At 47.5% G+C, this 17918-nt stretch overlaps 1 protein-coding gene and 1 long non-coding RNA gene across 9 annotated transcripts in view; one reads left to right on the forward strand and one right to left on the reverse strand.

Moving 5' to 3' along the window:
• Positions 1-17918, reverse strand: part of Lrrc78 (leucine rich repeat containing 78) — a 48634-nt gene that overhangs the window by 14758 nt on the left and 15958 nt on the right. For all 7 annotated transcript variants that reach the window (XR_015626325.1, XR_015626326.1, XM_087560064.1 and 4 more), the window contains 5 exon segments: positions 15959-16099; positions 14350-14495; positions 9972-10067; positions 1334-1466; positions 593-699 (listed from right to left, as the gene is read on the reverse strand). Coding sequence is in view for 5 of the 7 variants with exons in the window: in XM_087560064.1 (XP_087416190.1) it covers positions 593-699; positions 1334-1466; positions 9972-10067; positions 14350-14495; positions 15959-16099 (623 nt within the window). In the remaining 2 variants the exon portion in view is untranslated.
• On the forward strand, positions 5070-10034 carry LOC120094236 (uncharacterized). 2 transcript variants are annotated; one of them, XR_015627956.1, is made up of 2 exons: positions 5070-5265; positions 8758-10034. It is a non-coding gene; the product is annotated as an uncharacterized LOC120094236 (long non-coding RNA). The 2 variants fall into 2 exon arrangements; XR_015627957.1 differs by lacking the exon at positions 5070-5265 and adding an exon at positions 6651-7896 and having other exon boundaries at positions 8758-9869.

Below are 17918 nucleotides of genomic sequence, written 5' to 3' on the forward strand. Positions count from 1 at the left end.
AAAAAAAAAAGAAAGAAAGACTCCAGCCTCAGCTCTCCAGTGCCAGGCTCAACTGTGGTCTTAGGATGCTTGCTACTTTTGTTTCACAGTTGATGTCTGTACTTTAGGTTGGGCTGAGAGGAGGCTAGAGAACAGGAGAAAACTTTCTTTGAGAATAAGAAAGCGGCTGGAGAGATGGCTCAGCCGTTAAAGGCTAGGCTCACAACCAAAAATATAAGAGAATAAGAAAGCAAATAAAAAAGCCCCAAAAGTAACAGAGAAAAAATTCATTAAAACAAAACAAAACAAAACAACAACAATAACAAAACAACAATAACAAAAACCCCAAAACCCTGCCAGGCCGGCGGGCGTGCTGTAAGCCCCGGCGACGTCAGAGGCTGAGAGTAGATTACCTAGACACTGCCTAGAACAATCATTACTCAGATGATCCAAGGGGACGCACAGCATTGCAAACGTTCTTGCATGATGGCACAAAGGTGGTTGGCCTGTGACAATTGCACAGATAAGACTTGTCATTTAAACACCAACAGACAAAGACACTGGGACACTTGTGACTAGCTCAGGGCCTGGGGACGAGGGGATGAAACGTCACCTGACTTCCTGGCCCTCAGTGCTTCCAGGATGCCCGCTGCAGCCGTTTCCCCCAGGACATTGTTTCCAAGGTCCAGTTCCCTTAAGTGAGTTGAGTATTTGATGAGGCTGCACAGAGAAAAGGACAAAACAAAATGGCTTTGAGCCCTGCACGGCTCCTGGTCCCTCAAAGGCAACCCAGTTTCAGACTATTACCTTGATTTCGGGGCTTTCCCACCCTAACCCCACCTTTCCCAAGTTGATGAACGACCTCACTTGGTCTGGTTAAACTGTGGGTTCAGTAGAGATGGAGAGGGGATGCCTGAGGTTATCAAAATGAACATGATAAGGAAACCCCATCTTCTAGAAGTTTCTGAGAATTATAGTTCCATGTTTCTGCCTTGGAGGCCAGGGTGGGTAGCTTTCTAACCAAACACGGGTGTGATCTGAGCCCTTCCTCCTCAGGTGGCATTGACCCAGTTATGAGGTAAATCCCAACTTTTGGGGTGCAAGGGGTAGGGGTGTGGTATTGTAACCCTTTCCTTCTGCGTTGCCTCAGCTGCCACCCTTTTCGTATGAGGCTCCTGGTGAGGTTTCCGTGGGGGCCCACGTGCCAAGATCAAGATTGGCAAGTGAGAGCTGAGGAGCCACCCAGAATTGCTAGAAGGCTGTGACCAGCCGCATGGGGTAACTCCAGCACTTCCGTTTCAGACAGCGAACGAACGAACGAACGAACGGATCCAAGGCTCTCGCCGCTCCCTACCATGTTAAAGTTCGAGTGAGCTCCAGCAATTGCTCTCCCTCCCTTCCTGTCCCATCTATGCTGTTATCTGCCAAATGCAGCATCACTATCCAAGGGCCAGCTTCTGTCAGGCGTTTAACTTTCTTCCTGATTCCTGCAAGAAAAAAAAATCAGAATACAGGTATTACTTTTAGATGATGAGCTAAACCGATATTTTAATAAAGTTTGCACGTGATGGGTTTGTGAATTGGTTGAGTTTGCAACAGGATCATGAGATCGAATATATTTGATTTTTGGAAGTCCTGGTTTTATGTTTGGTTCCCTTTTATCTGCTCTCCCCTCCCTTTCTTTCTTCACAACCGGAGACTCCAAATTACATGATGCACAGTTCCCTCTCAGAGTCAGATAGTCACCATTAATCTAACTGAGGAGGAACGTTGATGTCCCTAGACATTTCTTGGCGAATGAATGATCCACAGACCCTGAGGAGTCAATAGTTTTTATCGAAAAGGGATTTTGCTCTTTGTAAAAAGTTGTCTTAGTTTTTTGAGCTTCGGCCTCTACAAAACATCAGAAGGAGAAAGGATCCCCTGTCACACTGACTCACGGCTGTGTCGCTGAGGTCGGGAGTCTTGAATCTGGTTTCACCCTCATCAGTATGGTGAGAGTTTCCAAAGTTCATTGTCAGGGCCACGGAGTGGCATTGCTCACAGAGGTACAGAAAACAGCACCAGCATAAGTCAGGCTCACCCACTCGGCCAGGAGGAACATGGGATCTGAATCACTGGTCTCCAAGTCGCCCAGTGCTCCCTGAGGCTTCCACATGTTCCCAGTATGTGAGCTGCTTCTGACAGAGCTGCCCTGAAGGGGTAACGGCTTGAAGTAAAGCCAGGGAAGAAAGTGTGGAACCTGAGAGAACATGTCTGTCCATTGTGATGTAAAGGCAATCGGAAGGATCTTATTAAAAAATCTTTTATTTGATTTTATTTTGAATGCAACTGGGTATGTTGCTTGCATGCATGTCTATGCCTACAGAGGCCAGAAGAGGGTGTCAGGTCCATTGAAACTGGGGATTCAAACGGGTGTGAGCCTTCGTGTGGATACTGGGAATCAAACATAGGTCTTCTAGAAGGGCAGCCATCTCTCCAGCCCCATCATGTTAAGGGATCTTCAAGGGTGATTTAAGTAATTGGCTCTCCATGCTGGCCTGAGAGTTTTACCTCGGGGCTAGACAAGTTTCCCTCGTATCTGAACGAATCAACATTCAGCAGACATTTCTGAGTTCCTCTCATGCACCAACTCTGGCGTAGGTGCTGGGATGCTACAGGAAGGGATGCTAACACAGCATGGCGGCAGAGATGAGTAATATCCGGTATGTAAGTAAAATTGCTGGCACCCAAGCCTGAGCATGCAGCCCTGGGAGGAAAACTGAGGTTTTCAGGTAAGAGTGAGAAATTTGGGAATTTTAGGGTTGTTGTTGTTGTGGTGATGGTGGTGGTGGTGGTGATGATGGTGGTGGTGGTAGTGGTAATGATGATGATGGTGGTGGTGGTGGTGGTGGTGGTGGTGATGATGGTGGTGGTGGTAGTGGTAATGATGATGGTGGTGGTGGTGGTGGTGGTGGTATGCCACAAGAGGTAAAGACACCTGCCACCAAGCCTGATACTCAGAATCCACATGGTAGAAGGAGAGACCTAATTCCCATAACTTGTTCTTTGACCTTCACATGGATATAGGTCTCGTGTGTGTGTGTGTGTGTGTGTGTGTGTGTGTGTGTGTGTGTGTATGCATAAACACAAGAAATAATGTAAACAATTTTAAAAAAATTAACATTGGGTGTTTCTGGTTTGCTACCTGCAAAAAATGAAAGTTAGAAAGTATGCTTTTTAAAATAGGATTTGAGGGCTGGAGAGATGGCTCAGAGGTTAAGAGCACTGGCTGCTCTTCCAGAGGGCCTGAGTTCCAGAGGTTCTGAGTTCAATTCCCAGCAACCACATGGTGGCTCATAACCATCTATATTGAGATCTGGTGCCCTCTTCTGGCCTGCAGGCATGTAGGCAGAATGCTGTGTACATAATAAATCTCAAACAAAAAAGAATTTGGGGGTTCAAGAGATGGCTCAGTGGTTAGGAGCACTTGTTTTTGCTGAGGACACAGGTTCAATTCCCAGCACGTGGAGGATTCCAACCATTGGTTTTCCAGTTTCAGGAGATTGAATGCTATATTCTAGCCTACTTAGGCATGTATGTAGTATACATGCATATAGACGAGACACATAAAAACAAACAAATAAGTTTATTTAAGGTGGTGGTGCCTTACACCTTTAATCCCACTACTCGGGAAGTAAAGGCAGGTAGACCTCTGTAAATTTGAGGCCAACCTGATCCTACAAAGCTAGTTCCAGGACATCCAAGGCTACGCAAGAAATCCTGTCTGGAAAATCAAAAACCAACCAACCAACCAATCAACCATCCAAACAAACAAACAAACAAACAAACAAGCAAACCAAACAAAAGACAAAGCAGAATGTGAAGGGCTGGAGTGATGGAAGGGCTGGAGTGATGGAAAGGCCGGAGTGATGGAAGGGCTGGAGTGATGGCTCAATTTGCAGAGCTTTTGATGTGCAAGCAAGAAGACCCGAATTTGGTCCCTGTAGAAAGCTGGGCATGGTCCATGTGGCTGTAACCTCAAAGCTGTGAGTGGCAGAGCACAGGAGGATTCCTGGGGCTTGCTGGCTGTGGGCTTAGCTCCAGGTTCAGCGGGAGAACCTGTTGCAAGGGAAATAGGCAGAGAGCAGCAGAATGGGGCATCCAGTGTTCTACTCTGACCCCAGAGTCTCAGAATTCTTACATCCAGCATGTGCACTTGTGTGTACACTCAAGGTCTAATTGGTTTCGTTGGCTATAAATCAAATGTGCTGGATTGCTAGATGAAAGGGATTTTACTCGAGATTATAGATGAAAACTGGCCCGCCTGTTATTTTATTTATTTATTTATTTATTGGTTCTTTTTTTCGGAGCTGGGGACCGAACCCAGGGTCTTGCGCCCGCCTGTTATTTTTTATCTAAAATTTGCCATGACCCTGATGGCAGGTGCCGGTTGTCAAGAATAACAGCATCAGAATAGTAGAACATATGTAATGTGTATGTGGCATATGGTCAGTACATGATTGGTCATGAATGGATGAATGAATGAATGCCTCCCAGACTGTCAAATACAATCAAATCATTGAAACACTTGCCATTCACTGTTAGACTGCAATGTCTTGATCCCACTAATGAACGTGAATGGAACATGAATGGGATATGATTTTTCATTCATAAAATTTTTTTTCACAAACCTAAATGCCATTGAAAGTTGAGTCTCTGCCCTGACGATGTGGATACTGATCGGTGGCTCTCTCCTTTCACCCACTTTCTGCACACCAGAAAGTAGCACTGGGTAAAACCTGGGCCAACTGGGGTTGGGGATTTAGCGCTTGCCTAGCAACCACAAGGCCCTGGGTTCGGTCCCCAGCTCCGAAAAAAAGAAAAAAAGAAAAAAAAAACAAAAAAACAAAAAAACAAAAAAATCCCTGGGCCAACAGGACCAGGATGAGGGCAGATGGCCACATTCCTATACAGATGCTCAGCTTCACAAGGAGAGCCACTGTCAGCTCCTCAGCACCCCTGACTCATCAGCTTGGTGTCCTGTGTGCCTGTGGAGGGGGAGCCCTCTGGGCCAGCGATTGGCTGGGGACAGCTAGCGTACCCGTGGGAAAATTTTCTCAACTGCTCCAAAAGCAGCTTCCGGGAAGATAAGGAAAACATCATCTCTGCCCACAAGGAGTGGGGCAGATTGGAATGCAGACCGGAAGTCAGCTGCGCTCAGGTCAGCTCTCCTGCTCTGGGGCTTTAACCAAAGCAACGCGGAGTTCTTCTCTCGGGATGGAAAACAAATTCCTTGGAATACCGGTGAGGACGCGCTCAGCCCCTGGTTATACTCGACCTGCCCCGGCTGTTCTCACGCTAATCTATTTTTACTCAGACTTGTTTTTACTACTTTAAAACTAAGCAAGGTGCGTGGGGAGGAGATGGCTCAGCAGTTAAGCGCACGAGCTGTTCCTCCAGAGGACCTGGGTTTGGTTTTTCAGCACTCAGCCAGGACACAAATGTCTGTAATTCCAATTCCAGGGGATCCAATCTTCTTTTGTGGCTTCTGTGGACAGCAGGCATGCGAATAGGGCACAGACAAAATACTCATACACACACAAAAATAAAATAAATAATCGGGTTCATTATCAGTGACTGAATGTTCTTCTCTGTCACAGAAAATCTGACTCTGCCATAGCCGTGCCCTGTGATGTTCGAGAGGTGGGGTGGTCCAGGGAAATGAATGGAACCCCGGGTTTCAAACCCCTCTTTAAAATGTCCTGTGGCTCCCACGAAGTACCTTAGCACCCCCAAACTTCGTTGTAAAGAGAGGCCATGCTCCTGAGTCTCCCCGCATCACTGTTAGGTTGGCTGGGAGCCCTTTCAATGACCATCTGTCGAGGACCATAGTACATAGTGGTGCTCCAAACACTCAAAACCATCATGGCGTCGCGTCGCCGTCAGAATGTGAATTGCTCAGAGGCTCCTGTGTTTGAACCCATGGCTCACCATCTGGAGGTGCTGCTTGGGAGCTTATGGAAACTCTGGGGTGAAGAGCCTCGCTGGCAGGCAGATGTCACTAGAAGGCAGCCTTGAGAGCTATTCCCACTTCTACTTCCTGGCCTGGCTTCTGGGTGTGGAGCTCTGCCGCACATTCCTGCTGCTGTGTCCTTTCCATGGTGATGGCCTGTGACCTCTCTGACCTCCTGAGCCAAAAATACACCTTCCCTCTATTAACTGCTTCCACCAGGTGCTTGGTCATACCAGTGACACTGCCCAGCTTGACGGCCGCCAGTTCTGATGATTAGGTCGGTGGCCTCTTCAGCTCCACCCTCCCCCCCCACCTTGCCCCCCATGCCACGCTTCCTAGTGTCGACCGCATGGCTTGATCATCTCCTGAACTGTTTTTCATGGGGGCTGCTGCTTACAACGGCCTCTTTCTAGCTGCAACACCTCTCGTTCCTTCCCCGAGTGCTCTCAGTGGGCCAGATCCCAAAGGTCCAGTGTAAATGTTCACAGACCCAGCATCCATCCTCCCAGACAGCTTTTCCTCTCCCTCCCCATCTGGTCTCCTCTGGGCGCGGCAGGACAGGTGGTATCGCACATTGTGCAGTTATCTGTAGACCCCAGGGCCTTCTGGGAGCTATTCCTTTTGGTAGATTTTTTTTTTAAACGTTGTTTAAATGTAACCTGGTCCCAGTTACAATGAACACAGGCAATTTCCTGTGCGCCACCTGGGTTTTTTGAAAGTGAACAGAAACTCTATCGCCTTGGTGATGGGACTCCAGAAGGCACAGTGTGGTGAGAATTGGCCAATTTACACCCAGGGGTGTGCGCCCCCCCCCTAGAGGTTTCCATCCATGATCAGCTGTCCCCCCAGGATAGAGCCACGAGTGCAGCGATTTCAGGATTGTAACCGTCAACTTCCTGTTTTTGAACTCATGCAATTTTTGAAGATTACATCTTGACTCTTGAACTGGGCCCCTGCATTCCTTAATGCCTCTGTTCACTGGTGTGGCTATGATATAAACAGTAATGCTTTATTTGGAAAACTGAACCTGACACTTGGGACACTTGATGCGGCTGTAGTCCAGCTCTGGTCTTACTCAGGATCCTGGAAGGACCACTTTAGGATCGGGCGTTATCTCCCTTTTAAGTCGCAGACTGACGTTTCTCATCCCAAATCCTCCAGAATTAAAACGGCCCTGGGGATTGCTGCACTGTGTGACTTCAGCTGGGGAAAGATAGGCCCAGATAACAAAACACTCCTTGGTCTCCACTGGGTCTTTTGGGGATGGGGGGGTGGTGGTCTTGAGGTGATAAGGCAGGACCAGCACAGCTCGGGAGAACAACGTTATCAGCAGGTGGCTATTCCTGGTAGCCATTGGTGACCACTGTCTTTACCATTCTCTGCTGCTGTTTGTGGCGAGGCTGTGGCAAAGCCGGGTGTCACGTGCTTGAAGGCTGACGGACCCTGTCCTCTTGTGACCCGCAGAGCCTGGGTCTCAGAGCTGGATCCACTGACGCTGGCCGCGCCTGAGCAGTGCAGGGGAATGGGCCTGGCCCTCTTGTTCTGAGGTTCCCAGGCCACAGAAGAGGCACCGAGGAGCCCAGCTCTGCTCTCTTGTCTTCTTCACTGAGCAAAACAAGCCAAGGGAGGCAGTCAATGTTTTCAAGTCTAAAGAAGGGGTTCTCAGTGATTTCTCAGGACTAGCAGCCTCGGCTTTACTGGGGACCTCGACAGAAATGAAGACGACAGCATTTTCTCAGGATCCCGCGGGATGGCGCCCAAGCTCTCAGGGAGCCTTGGATGACCGGCAGGCGGACCGTGGAACAGCACTGTGGGTTCAGCGGCTGCGCCATTGCCGAGTGGCTGCGACAGGCCTGTCTACAACTGCAGGCAGCCACACGGAATCCTGTGCTCCTCCGTCAAGCTGTAGACGGCTGTCCAATGTCAGTCTGTCACATTTTTTGTGGTTAATGTTGGGCTAATGTTCTTAGGACTCCAAATGAGAGAAGCATGGGGGGAGGGGCTAGGCTTCTGAGAGGAGTTTGGCCTCAGAAGATGTTGTGGAGAGATGGCTTTCCAAGCAGCGGTCCAAAACCCTTCTGTCCACAAAGGGGTGCGCATGAAAATATTTTGGCTGTTTCCAATTAGGACCAGATGGAAACCATCTGGCCTCCTTGCCCAGGAGAGTGGCCCATGTAAGCTCATCTCAGCCCCTTACTTTGAAACAGTCCTACCAAAGGCCAGATTCTCTCCCCCAGCCTCCTATGACGGCGAAAGCAGTTGTTCAATGGGGTATGGTCACTATGTAGGCCTGGCTAGCATACCACTCAGTATGTAAACCAGACTGGCTTTGTACTTATATAGCCCTATCTGCCCCTGCCATCATGCCCTGCCTTTAGGAAGTTGTTTTAAAGTCTGTTTTGTTATCTCAGAAACTACAAACATATATATATATACACACACACATATATATGTATATATATGTGTGTGTATATATGTGTATGTATGTATATATACATATATGCATATATATGTGTGTATGCAATATATAATATATATAATATATATGTATATAATGAAAACTGTTTCCCTTGAGTTCAGGCTTGAGGGGACTAATGGCTTTAACTGTCTGTTGGGTCAAATCCAAGCCTTTGGCCTGGCTTGTCCCTTAATGTGGTCCACACCTCCAGGAGGGCCAGCCTCCCGCCTCCTCTTGTCTTTGCCAAGCTTGTGGGCTCCTGGTTGGTACTGGCTACTCCTACTTAAGTCCTTCCTCATCCAGGTCCTTTCTTCTTCCACCCCAGGTCAGCTTGCTCACCGGCAGCTGTCTCCAGTCTCACCTCCGGAGCAGAATGCCCTTCTGACGTTCCCAAGAACACACCAAAGGCCACTTCTGCAGACTTGGAAACACTGACTGCCTTCTACACTAGCACTACCCAATGGGAACCTGTGCCCAAGGCAGACAGACCCCACACCGAGGCCTGCTATGCCTTCTTGCTTTACGGTCTCCTCTTTTCCTCCTTCTCCGCCTCCTCTCCCAGGGTCCCATGTAGCTCAGGTTTGCCTCCAATTTTGCTTCGTGGGTAAGGATAACTTTGAACCCCTTATCTTCCTCCTGCTGTCTCCCATGCAGTTGGCTGAGGGGCATGCCCCCTGCACATTTTCATGCAGATTTTGGACCACAAGAGTTTGTAATTTTCTAATGTAGTTTTTGTGAGAGAAGATTCAAGGGCATTAAAAAAAAAAAAAGACCACACAAGAACAGATTAAAATTGAAGAAGAAAGAGCCCAAGGGGATTGGGTTCCACTCCAACAACTGGTTGTCTTCCTCACACACACAAAATTACAAACTAGGGAATGCTCAAAGCGCAGCACAGACTCAGGTTGTCCCGCGAGGAGCTTCCCAAAGGCTGTGTTCATGACGTATCCAGCAGAACTTCTGCACTGAGTGCTTAGAACTTGAGTGGGTTAGCGTTGGGAGAGGAGCATGTAAGGCCAGGCCTGCCCTTTGCAGAGTGGGACGCTGAGAGCCAGGCAGGGGTATGGCTGCCAGGAGCAGGATAGGGGATGCTCCGTAGTCCTTGGAAGGCTGCGGAGGTAGTCAAGCCTGCTCAGAGTTAACTCTCTCCCTCTCCCTCTCTCTCTCTCTCTCCTCCTCCTCCCCGTCTTTCTTTCTGCTCCTCCTCGTCTCTCTCCTGAGTTGGAATTTCTTAAAGCCCCTTCATGGTCACCCTGCTTCTAACTCTTAGTAACCCCAATTCTGAGGCCTCACTGGCAGCCACTGGAAGAATGGTTCCAAACCTCGCTTTTCTGGAATGTCAAAAGCGCCCATGATGCATCTCTCTGGCAGACACAGTGGAACTGTTCCTGGGTGGTTTGTGTAAGGTCACAAGATATTGAATCTTCCTTTTCTCCATTTGATTTTAAGCCTTTGTTTGGGATAATTATGCACTAGAGACACACAGGGAGTGAGTTGAGCGTGAAGGGGGAGGAATCGTAGACACCACAACCAAAATACCTCCTTTTCCACTTTTCTTCTGTGAGGTCTTTTTCGCTGTTAAAGTTTTGGAAGATTTCACAATCTGACTGGAAGTTGAGCTTGCTCCCTGGCACACTGGTTAAAAAAAAAAAGGGCGCAGGGTCAGAGTCAAGCAATGGGTTTTGGCACACTTTTGTATTGGTGATCAGTTCCCTTCATTTTATGAACACTTTGGGCAAGGGTATTTCCCTTGGGAGGGAATTAGCTGAACACTGACAGAATCTCCTCAGTTCTATGGTTTGTATTTCTCTGCTGTAAGACTAGAGGTTAACTTGCCACCAAGCAGGGCCAAGCAGGGCTCCCAGAGTCGTCCCGCAGCGGCTGTTGGCTCCCTTAGGCCACAGCTGCTTCCTCTAACCATGGCTCCACGTTCCTGGGGCTACCAAGAACAAGATGGAGGCACACAGTGAAACTCGGTAGGGAGTCTGGAAGTGGTGGTGGACGTCTTTCATCCCAGCACTTGGGAGGCAGAGGCAGGTGAATTTCTGAGTTCAAGGCCAGCCTGGTTTACAGAGTGAGTTCCAGGACAGCAACACAGAGAAACCCTGCCTCAAAAAATCAAAAAAGCCAACCAAACCAACCAAACAACCAAACAAAAAACTCCAACGCCCTCCAGAAACCAAAACCCAACCACAACCACCACTACCACCACCATCTATGGTGATATGGATGGTATCAATCTTGGGACTAGGGAGATGGCTCAGTCCGTGGAGTGCTTGCCTAGCATGCATGAGGCCTTGGTGAAATCCCCAGCACCATCTACACACAGAACCACTCTAGAGCCGTGCCAGGTCCTTCTCTATTCTCTGTACCCAGCATGCAATTGGAATGACACAATGCAGAATCCAACCCTCCTGCTCCATTCCCACTCGAACCCCAGTCCCACTTGGGAGCATGGCTCTTGCTTAGGATGACAGAATGTCTTTGCCCTTGCTTGCCTGCCACCCAGTCTTTGTCCCACTCTTCCCTGTTTGTTCTGAGCTCCAGGTGCCTTCACCTTCTGTCTCTGTGGTGCACACAGGGCCTGCTGCTCCTGGTACAAAGGCTCTAGGCCTCGGCCATTCTCTCTGCCTCTTTCCCCAAGAGGGCCTTTCTCCAGGAAGTGAGGCAGAGGAGGACAGAGGAAGAGACCTGAATGCCCTCCTCTGGTCACTACATGGGCAGACACAAGGATGCATAAGCACATACTCACATACTTGGAACACACGCCATGTACTTACCCCGACACTCAAAGGCAGCAGCAAGCCCTCAGTTCTCTGTTTAAAATCCTACCCCATCTTCCTTCTTAGAATCCACACTCCTTTTCCTGTTTTGCATCAATTATTTTAAAAAATTGTCTGTCTGTTTTTGTCTCTCTGTCTGTCTGTCTCTGTGTGTGTGTGTGTACACATGTGTGTGTGTGTGTGTGTGTGTAAGAATGGGTGTGCAGATGCACTGAGCTTTGTGTACACACATCAAGGCAGAAGTCAGTACTGGCTATCTTATTTCTTGAGAAAGGGCTTCTCACTGAACTTGTGTCTTGCAGTCTCAGCTAGACTGGCTGGCCAGAAAGCCCTGGGCTCCAAGCTGCCTCACCTCCACCACCGTGGGGTTATTATAACTGCGGGGTTATAGTGTACCGGCTTCTACATGAGTGTTAAACTCAGGTTCTTGTATTTACATTCAGAGCAAGGGCTTTACTCCCTGAGCCATGTCCCCTGCTCCTAGTTGTCTCTTTCTATCAAAATACAGAATGTTATATAGGAATATAGAATATATAGAATATATTTATTTCATCTTTTAGAAGTTGACACCGTCTATAGGCATGCATTAACTGTGGGCAAGCATATAGTGTTCCCAGACTCCCCCTTCAAGGGAAGAGTGCTTTGTTGTTTGTTTTTTATTTGTTTATTTATTACGTATCTATTATTTAGGTAGGTAGTGCATGTATGTGTACAGGTATGCACACATTAAAGCCAGAGGAAAACTTTTAGGAGGTGGTTCTCTCCTCCCACCATGTGGGTTCTGGGGATTGACCTGGGGTCATTAGACTTGGAAACAAATGCTTCTCCCCAACCCCCTTGGAAGAATTTAACTCATGCACCAATGCATCCGTAGCATCTAGGAGTCCTGTGGACATATTGGGGCTTGCACGGGCACATATGTGAACACGTGAAGGAGGAAAGGTGCATGGTTATTAAGATTGTGTTTACATGTTGTAACACCGAAGAGAACAGCTTGTCGATGGCTGAGTCTTCTGGAGACCAGCAACAGTCTCTGTGTTGGAGCCTGACAGGAAATAACCTCACTGGGGCCTGGGAGTAAGTAGCTCACAGAATGGCAGAGAGGACTAAGCGCTGAGGCCTCGTGGAGAAGTAATCTCTGAACAGTCTTGCTGGGCTGGGGAGCACTTGGTTAGCATGTTCCCAGCTCTGGGTTCCAGCCTCAGCATTCGCATGTGCATGTACACACACACACACACACACACACACACACACACACTCACTCACACTCACACACTCACACACACTCACACACTCACACACTCACACACACTCACACACACACCATACACACTCACACACACTCACACACACACTCACACACTCACACACTCACACACACCACACACCACACACTCACACACACTCAAACACACACTCACACACACTCACACACACCACACACACTCACACACACACTCAAACACACACACACTCACACACTCACACACACACCACACACCACACACACTCACACACACTCAAACACACACTCACACACACTCACACACACATTCACACACTCACACACACACACTCACACACACACTCACATTCGTGATTGCCTATGTGAATTCTGAAAGCTTATTACACTGTCAGGTACATTTTAAAGTTAATATTTTTAATTTTCGTTAGAATTTTAAGATTTTCCAAAGGTAGAAATTTCTTGTATATGGTAACTATTTGAGGAAAAAATGTTATCGGTTATTCCATTCCTTTCAGTGGATCAAGTCCAAACTCCAAACACCCACTCTGCTTCCCTGGATCGTTGATGCAACCCACTGCAAACACTAGCTGCCATCAAGCTCCTGTCACCAAGCTCTTGCTTTAATCCTCCTCTCCCACCTCCGTACTGAGATTAGAATCTAAGGTTTCACAGATGCTAGGCTAGCTCTAACTGACAAACACACACACACACACACACACACACACACACACACACACACACACGGTTTCACACTACGCAGGTTACACTCAAACTCTCTATGAATCCCTAACCCTCCTGTTTTCTCTCCTGAGTGCTGGGATGACAGGCATGCTCCACCTCACCCAGCTTATGTGGTGCTGAGGCCTGAACCCAGGATTGTGTGCATACTGGTGAGCAAGCACCCTGCTAGCTGAACTACATCCCCAGGCCTGGCTGACTTTAATCTTCTACCCTCTAGAACTGTGAGAAATTGTTTTTTTGTTCAGTCAGCAAGCCTTTGGTGTTTTGTTATGGCTGCCTGAGAAAACTAAGGCAGAAGAACAGGGTGGGGCTAAAAGAACGGGGAGGGACTAAAAGAACAGGGAGGGGCTAAAATGAACAGGGAGGGGCTAAAATGAACAGGTTGAGCTGGATAAGGAGCAAGGTTAAAGAGTTCCGGCCTTGGAGCAGGAGGGGAGCCTAGAAAGGCGCTCTAGTTTGTGCATGACTCTGTCTCACAAAACTGAAGGGTAGGGGTTGGGGATTTAGCTCAGTGGTAGAGCGTTTGCCTAGCAAGCGCAAGGCCCTGGGTTCGGTCCCGAGCTCCAAAAAATAGAAAAGAAAAAACAAAACAAAACTGAAGGGTATAGAGGCAACAGTGTGTGTTGGGGAGGAGGAGGATAACTGGAAGAGATACAAACTTGCTACTTTATTGTTGCCTGACTGCTTTGGAAGCCGGAAGTCTGAAATGGATTCTACAACTAACTGTCAAGACATCTTGAAGTTAGAGTCCTTTGAAGGTTCTGGGGAAATGTTTGTTTTATTTCGTTTGTTTTTGATTTTGTTTCCCAGAGACTAGAGGAACCTATATTACTTTTGTCTCTGTTGCCATTGTTGAGTTTCCCCCTCTTCCCCACCCTCTGCCTGCCCTTTCGAAAGGTCCTTGTGATTATCCATGACCCACCAGGCTAGTCTGGAAGAACATCTCCATCTCAGGTTCCTGACCTGACATCTATCATATGAGCATTTTCACAGGTTCTGAAGGTCACCTTTGGAGCCCATTATTCTACCTCCCACACACTCTGGAAGTAGGCTTCCATTGAGTGCCATGAAGGCCACCTAGTTACAAAGTACAGTCCTTCTTCAGGAACCCAACAGGGGCTGTCTGGAAGTGGTGCCCAGTGTTCACCTTGGGGAAGCTGAGGGGGGTTTCCAGCGTGTGGTGATGCCAAGGTAGGCTGGTCCTTCCTCTGTATCTCTGCGTATTCTGCTATTGGTCTGAGGAGAGCCAGTGTTCCAGAACACTGCAAGTAATTTCCATCCAGGTGCAGCTCACTGGGGAAGAGGGCAGAAAACATTGTTCATCGGCCATCAGGCCCACTACAATGTAATCTAAGATCTTTATTTGGCAGAACATAACCGGTCATAAGTGATATAACATAACACAGTCAATAGATGATGACAGTAAACACACGCTAGGCCATGTCATAAAATGTTAGCTGTGCATTTCAACAGACACCCTTGGTTCTCAAAGTTCACTAAAGGCTTTTCCTCTAAGGGTAAGAAAAACCAATCAGGGCATTAAGTAAAGTGCCCGTCAAGAAAGCATTAGGACCTATATTTAATCTCTAGAATCCATAGTAAAACACAGGGCACCGGGCTGTGGAGATGGTTGAGTAGATAAAATACTTGCTATAAAATCAAGAGGAACTGAGTTCAAATCCCCAGCACCATGTAAAAGCCAGGTGTGCCCACAAGTGTCTATGACCCCAGCATTGGGGGGCTGAACAGTGGGTCTCTGGAACTTGGTTAGCTGGTCTCCCTGAAATGGCAAGTTTCTTGTTCAATGAGAGATATTGTGTCAAAAAAAATAGTGATAGATGAATATATTTGATGTAGTCTTCTGACTTCCGAAGGTACATGGGCCATATATATACACACCATACAAACAAAATTTAAAAAAAAAGAGATGAATTTCTAATAAAATATAGAAAACAATAACAGCACAGGACAGCAGTGTGCTTTAAATCTCTGAGTTAGAAGGGGAGAGACAGGAGATGGGCATTCCTGGAGCTCTCTGGCATTCAGCATAGCCTATTTGGTGAACTTCAAGCCAGTGAGAGACTCTGAATCAAGGAAAAGGTAAGAACACGTGAGGAATGACATCTGATGGAGCTGACCTCTGACCTCCACATGCATGCATGCATGTGCACCTGTATGAACATATATACTCACCAAAAAGGAAGAGAAAGAAAAGAGAAAGGAAGGGAAGAAGGAAAGGGAAGGATGAAGAGAAAGGAGGGAGGGAAGGAGGGAGGAAAGGAGGGAAGAAGGGAAAAATAAAAAACAGCCAACAGGATGCATTGTGCAATGAGTCAAAACAGAGACATGATGAGTGGGGGGGACAGGCACGTGTGTGTGTGTGTGTGTGTGTGAGAGTGTGCGTGTATGTATGTGTGTATGTATGTGTATGTATGTGAGTGTGTATGTGTGTGTATGTGTGTGTGAGTGTGTGTGTGAGTGTGTGTATGTGTGTGTGAGTGTGTGTATGTGTGTGTGAGTGTGTGTATGTGTGTGAGTGTGTGTATGTATGTGTGTATGTGCGTATGTGTGTGAGTGTGTATGTGTGTGAGTGTATGTATGTGTGTGTGAGTGTGTGTATGTATGTGTATGTGTGTGTGAATGTTTGTGTATGTGTGTGTGTGAGTGTGTGTGTGTATGTGTGTGTGGGTGAATGCTTGTGTATGTGTATGTGTGAGTGTGTGTGTGTGTGTGTGTGTGTGTGTGTGTGAGCTCACCAAATGGCACTGTGGCTGATAACAGAGCCCAGCCTTGGCCCACTCCAGGGCCCTAGCCCACAGTAGCGCATACTGAGGCCCTGCAGCCTTTGGTTGCTCTCCAGGCCTGCGAAGATCCTCTCAAGTTCTTCATTTCCAAACCTGAAAAGAAACAATAGAACAAAGAACATGGCTTTTAAACTATACTGTAGGCTGAGGGGGCCCTGCGGGTGGTCATGGCAGGTAAAGGACCTGTGAAGACTAACTTTATCAACCTGGATCAGACATCAGGAAGCCTGATGTCGGGCAGTTCATTTCTAGCACATTTAAATGCAGGATAATTTGGAAAAAAGTTTTCTAGATAATACAATTCCCAGCACACAAGAGAGCATAGTACATCATAATTCAATTCAGGGTACATGTCATTTCTTCCAAGAAGATGGGTTCTAGAGACAGACTACTTGTGCCAGCTTAAGGGTATAGGGACAGCAAAGGTCATCTGGGCTATTAGCGACTGCTGGTCTGGTTATGAGAGCTTGGGGAAGTCTTCGGCTATAAGGACAATGTAAAGGTCATTAGAGTATTAGGTGCTGGTTGTGGGAGATCGGGGAGCCCCTGGCTGTAAAGGTCATTTAAATTACTAGCCACTCCTGGCTGGAGGAGCTTGCTATGGCCTGACCCAACAGATAACACAGATCACTAGGCTGTAAATCACCTCCAATTCCCAGATTCCTGGTTGATAGAGGAGGTTTTACATCTTTCCTCTTGGAAAGGCAATTCTGTGTGCTTAACGCTCCTGGTCTCTCTGAAGACCTGTGGGCACAAGGACCTTTGTGCTGTGCTCCCAACAATGGCTGCAAAGTCTTTCTCAGGCCACTAGAACTGTTTCTATTGACCCCAGTTTGAGTTTCTAGGGCCAAGGGTGACTAATGGATAGTGCAGGGTTGACCCTGAAGAGAAAGTGATTTTGTAAGGAGGGAAGGAGTTCTGAAGTCAAATTCCAGAGCAAAGGCAGCAAAAGATGGTTTCAAACATCCTTTCAATAGAGAACAGACTCAGGACAAGGAGGTAGAACAGAGACAGGCATGAGGAGCCGGGTGTGATGACGTAACTGGCCGTGGTGGGCGGAGTCTAGGAAATCCCGGCTGCCGTGGTACTTGGTAAGAAAGTTCTGCCTCGGGGCGGCAGGGGGCGGGGGGAGTAAAAAAAAAAAAAAAAAAAAAGAAAGTTCTGCCTCTCAACCCTCCTGCTATAACTGGGCTCCCTCATTGCATGACACTTAGTTTGCAAAATGACGCACAAGCACAGTCCGCAGTCCTTGGATAGGACCGGTTACATCTACCTGTCAGAGAACAGAAATTTAGGGAGCGAAGTTAGTGTCTGCAAGGAATCTGGAATGTTGGGGTTTGAACTTTGGGTTTGAACTCTGGGTTGACAGACTGATATTGTTTTGAGTCAGAATCTTGCTATTGAGTCAGGCTGGATTTGAACTGGAGGAACCCTTCCTGTTTCAACCTTCCGCATGCCAGGATGACAGGCATGTAACATCACACTGAAGATCATACATGAGGAAGACATAACTTCAACTTTTTTTTAAAGATTTATTTATTTATTTATTTATTTATTTATTTATTTTATGTATGTGAGTACCCTGCAGTTGTCTTCAGACACACCAGAAGAGGGCATCAGATCTCATTACAGATGGTTGTGAGCCACCTTGTGGTTGCTGGGAATTGAACTCAGCACCTCTGGAAGAGCAGTCTGTGCTCCTAACCACTGAGCCATCTCTCCAGCCCCCAACTTTTTTATGAGATCATTGACAGGCGATTGTTGGGCTGGGGCCGAGGCTGGACAGGAGAGTTGGCTGGCTAAGGTGTTCGTTTGTTTGTATGGTAGTTGGTGTGCTTGTTTGCCTTTTGTTTTGTCAGTGTGACACAAATTTGCATCATCCCATCCCGATTGAGAAAATGCCTCTATCCAA

Source organism: Rattus norvegicus, chromosome 8 (assembly GCF_021556685.1).
Source record: "Rattus norvegicus strain SHRSP/BbbUtx chromosome 8, alternate assembly SHRSP_T2T, whole genome shotgun sequence".
Lineage (NCBI taxonomy): Eukaryota > Metazoa > Chordata > Mammalia > Rodentia > Muridae > Rattus > Rattus norvegicus.